Source organism: Cystoisospora suis (assembly GCF_002600585.1).
Source record: "Cystoisospora suis strain Wien I chromosome Unknown contig_1260, whole genome shotgun sequence".
NCBI classification, from domain to species: domain Eukaryota; phylum Apicomplexa; class Conoidasida; order Eucoccidiorida; family Sarcocystidae; genus Cystoisospora; species Cystoisospora suis.
This window is the reverse complement of record NW_027154060.1, coordinates 54,523-57,789: the sequence shown is the minus strand read 5'-3', so window position 1 is coordinate 57,789 and position 3,267 is coordinate 54,523. Positions and strand designations below refer to the sequence as shown.

General features: G+C 44.5%; 1 protein-coding gene across 1 annotated transcript in view; it reads right to left on the bottom strand.

The window, feature by feature from the left end:
• Positions 1 to 829: 829 nt before the first annotated feature.
• The window catches only part of CSUI_002993 (uncharacterized protein), a 5,475-nt gene continuing 3,037 nt past the window's right edge, over positions 830 to 3,267 (bottom strand). The window contains exon 3 of the mRNA XM_068063191.1: positions 830 to 3,009. Coding sequence (XP_067924837.1) covers positions 2,366 to 3,009 — 644 coding nt within the window. The 3' untranslated portion in view covers positions 830 to 2,365. The remainder of the gene's footprint in view (positions 3,010 to 3,267) is intronic.

Below are 3,267 nucleotides of genomic sequence, written 5' to 3'. Positions count from 1 at the left end.
TCGACGGAACGAAAGAAGAAAGAAGTATCACGAATGAAGATGACAGGTGGAAATCTATTCTACTTATGAAAACAGAGGCCATTGCTTGCTGATCCTTCCCTCTTCTTCATATCTATACAACTCCCATGGCTCCACAGAGCGGCATTACGTACGTCTCTTCTTGGCATATCCTCCCCGAGACACCGACCATCTCTGTCTCTCCATAGTAAAACGGTACGACGCATTACAAGAGTTTACCTCAACCAGATGAAGAGAAAAAACAGATGAAGATGAAATGAAATTTGCAATGATATTGATAGCCTTCCATAGGAGGGGGAAAGGACAGAACTCAGTCACGACTATTCTCCCTCCTACAAAGGTATCATACTCCATAAGACACCACGCATATCTGAACTTCGAACGACTAGGAAGGTTTCTTCGCAGCCGTCCTGGAGGAAAGATAGAAAGAAACAGAGATAGAGACGACAACAACCGCGCCATCACTCCCACAGATATCCCTTCATGAAATGTTTCCGCCTATCTATATGTTCGTCATTCATAGAATCTTTTGATACACACCTGTAGTCACAAACAACGTGAAGACAAGTTCTCATGCTATAGGAATCTGTCTCCACTCCATATCATGATGCTGATGATTAAAGAAGAGTTATGAAGCTTCACCTTTCTAGTGACCTTCCCCCCCCTCACTCAAACCTCTCTCGCTCCCTGCATGCTTCCCTCTGTCTCGTTACCCTGCGCCGCTTCTTGGGTATCTCTTCTTTCATTCTTTGTTTTTTCTTCCCTCGAAGCAAGTGCGAGACAGATAAAAAGAATGAAACCACCAGAGAAAACAAAGAAAAAGAAGAAAGAAAGACTCTGACACACAAAAAGAGAGAAAGCAGAAACCGAGGACGAGTGAGTTCTAAGAAACCATTCGTACAACGCCCGCGTCAATTCTCTCAACAAAGATCACATGTACAAGTGTCGTCATACCTGTGTAAGAAGACGACGAAGGAAGCTGGCGAAGAACGACACTGTGAACCAAGCAAACAACATCATCAACATCACTATCATACGGTTTGGAGTTGTTCTTCTCTCCTTCCTAGATCTACTTGTCGCTATATCTTTCTTTCTCCTATTACAACGTCATGTTTGAGGTAACAAGTCTTCCTCTCTTCGTCATTCTTTATCTTTCCTACATATGTACAATACAAACAAGCCAACATGAAGATCAAGGTGAGTGAGCACCTCCCTGTCTTCATGAAACCTCACAAGACCTTCTTCTTCTTACACCTGAGCAACGCTCATCTCCGTCGCCTCTTCAAACATACAATTTGGGAACAAACGATAGATACGAACTAACACTACGACTCGTACACGTGAAGAAAAAAGACAGGGAGGAGGACTAGTTTGGGCTTGGGTGGGCAAGCCCAAACTATTCAAGTGAGAAGAAGCAACTAGAGTTGCTTCTTCTCTCTCTCTCTGTCTCCTTGCTGATGTCTCCCGAGAGATCTTTCTTGAAGAAGAAGAAGAAAAGCCTAAGAAATGGCTGATGTATATATGGCTACACTTCACCCGTCCATGTTCATCTTCTCTCTTCATTCAGACTTCTCATTAAAAAAGCTATTGCATTGTGGAACCCCACGATCTCAACGTAACTGAAGAAGAACGAAAAGAAAGGAAGTGAGAAAACTTCCTACCTCTTCCTAAACTTCAAAAGCTGTTACAAACACTATCGTACGAAGAAGGGACAAACGCATAGGCCTCTTGAACGACAGAAAGATACATGGGCAACAACTCGCCTCAAAATCTCTCCGTGATGCTACGACTATTAGAGCAGATACGCAGAACATCAACGTAAGATCTCTCCTCTCATCTATCTGGGCATTCCCTCACCTGCATGACTCTATCTATCACCATCTATAAAAAACACATCTCCTACTCCCGTCTTCACGTGAACATCCAGGAAGAAGAGCTAAGAAGGAACACTCAGCCATCGCTCCCCCCATCGATCTCACGGAGTACACTAGCAGCCATTGAGAGGAGAGAAATACTCTCTCCGCTTCGCATCAATCGCAAGAGAGAACCACTCGCTAGAGTAAGTAAGTGAATCTCTCACTCACTCGGTCACTCACTCACTCAAGGTATGTATATGTATTTTTATGTAGAAAGTTATGAGATCTAAGGCAATATCAGTTGTGCCAGAGAGTGATAGACGTAGCTTAGAAAGAGATGCATCTATTTCTATTTATCTCTCGAGCAATTTTCCTCGAGAGTAAAGGAGAAGTAGTACTGACGCTCATCGTAAGAATACGTCCCTATCTTTCGTGTACACCTTCCTTTGTCCACACGTCCTCTTCCCCCCATGATCCCTCTTCCTTCTTTGTTATCCTGCTGTTGCAACTCTCGCAGGAGAAGCATCTCCTGAAGCTGTTGCTTGAGTTGTTTGAGAATCTTTTGCTTGAAGAGAAGGCGAGAATCGGCCCTCGTCGTCCTTTCCACTAGTCGTCTTGGGCTCATTGAAAGCATACCGAACGGTTTTCTTTCTCTCTATCTGGACCTCTGTTTTCTTCAACTCAGCATCAGCAAGCGCCGCAGCTAAGTCAGGATTCCCTTCGCGGGGGGGGGGTACAGTTGGTCCTGATAAAGACGTTCTATCATCATTCTCATCTTCTTCTTCGACACACTCGAAGGCTGGAGAATTTGAAGTATCCTTGAAGATCTTTCCTTGGACACCTGAAGAGCATTTCGCCTGAGGTGGTTGGCCTACTGAAAACTTCTTTTTGGGCGTCCCTGTTGACGGCGTTGACGCTATAGACACATTTCGACTGACCTTGGCTGCTGTGCTTGTCGACTTCAGAGTTGAAGGTGTAGACGGGAGAGGATGCGGAGGAGAAGAGGACGATGAAGATACCCCTGAATCTCCTTTAGCAAGATCAGACGTTGACCTGAACGTACCTTCATCTCTGCTATCTCCCGTTTCTCGTCTTAGTCCACCAAAATTGGTATCAGGTGAAGGATCATCGAGACCTACATGAGTTGAGAAAAAAGCACCAGAAACACAATACAGTCAACATGACTATGACGAAAAGAGAACATCGCATGTCTAGACCAGATTGATGTAGGGGCGGAAGTTGAAAGAACGCAAGAAAGAGAGAGACAGAGAGAAAAGACAAAGGTTGCCAAAGAGAGATCCGCATGCGACTGGGAAGCAAGATAATTCATGTAATGCTCATTACCACAAGTACTTCTGACACCATGATGTATCCGAGTTCGGTAGTGGTATGG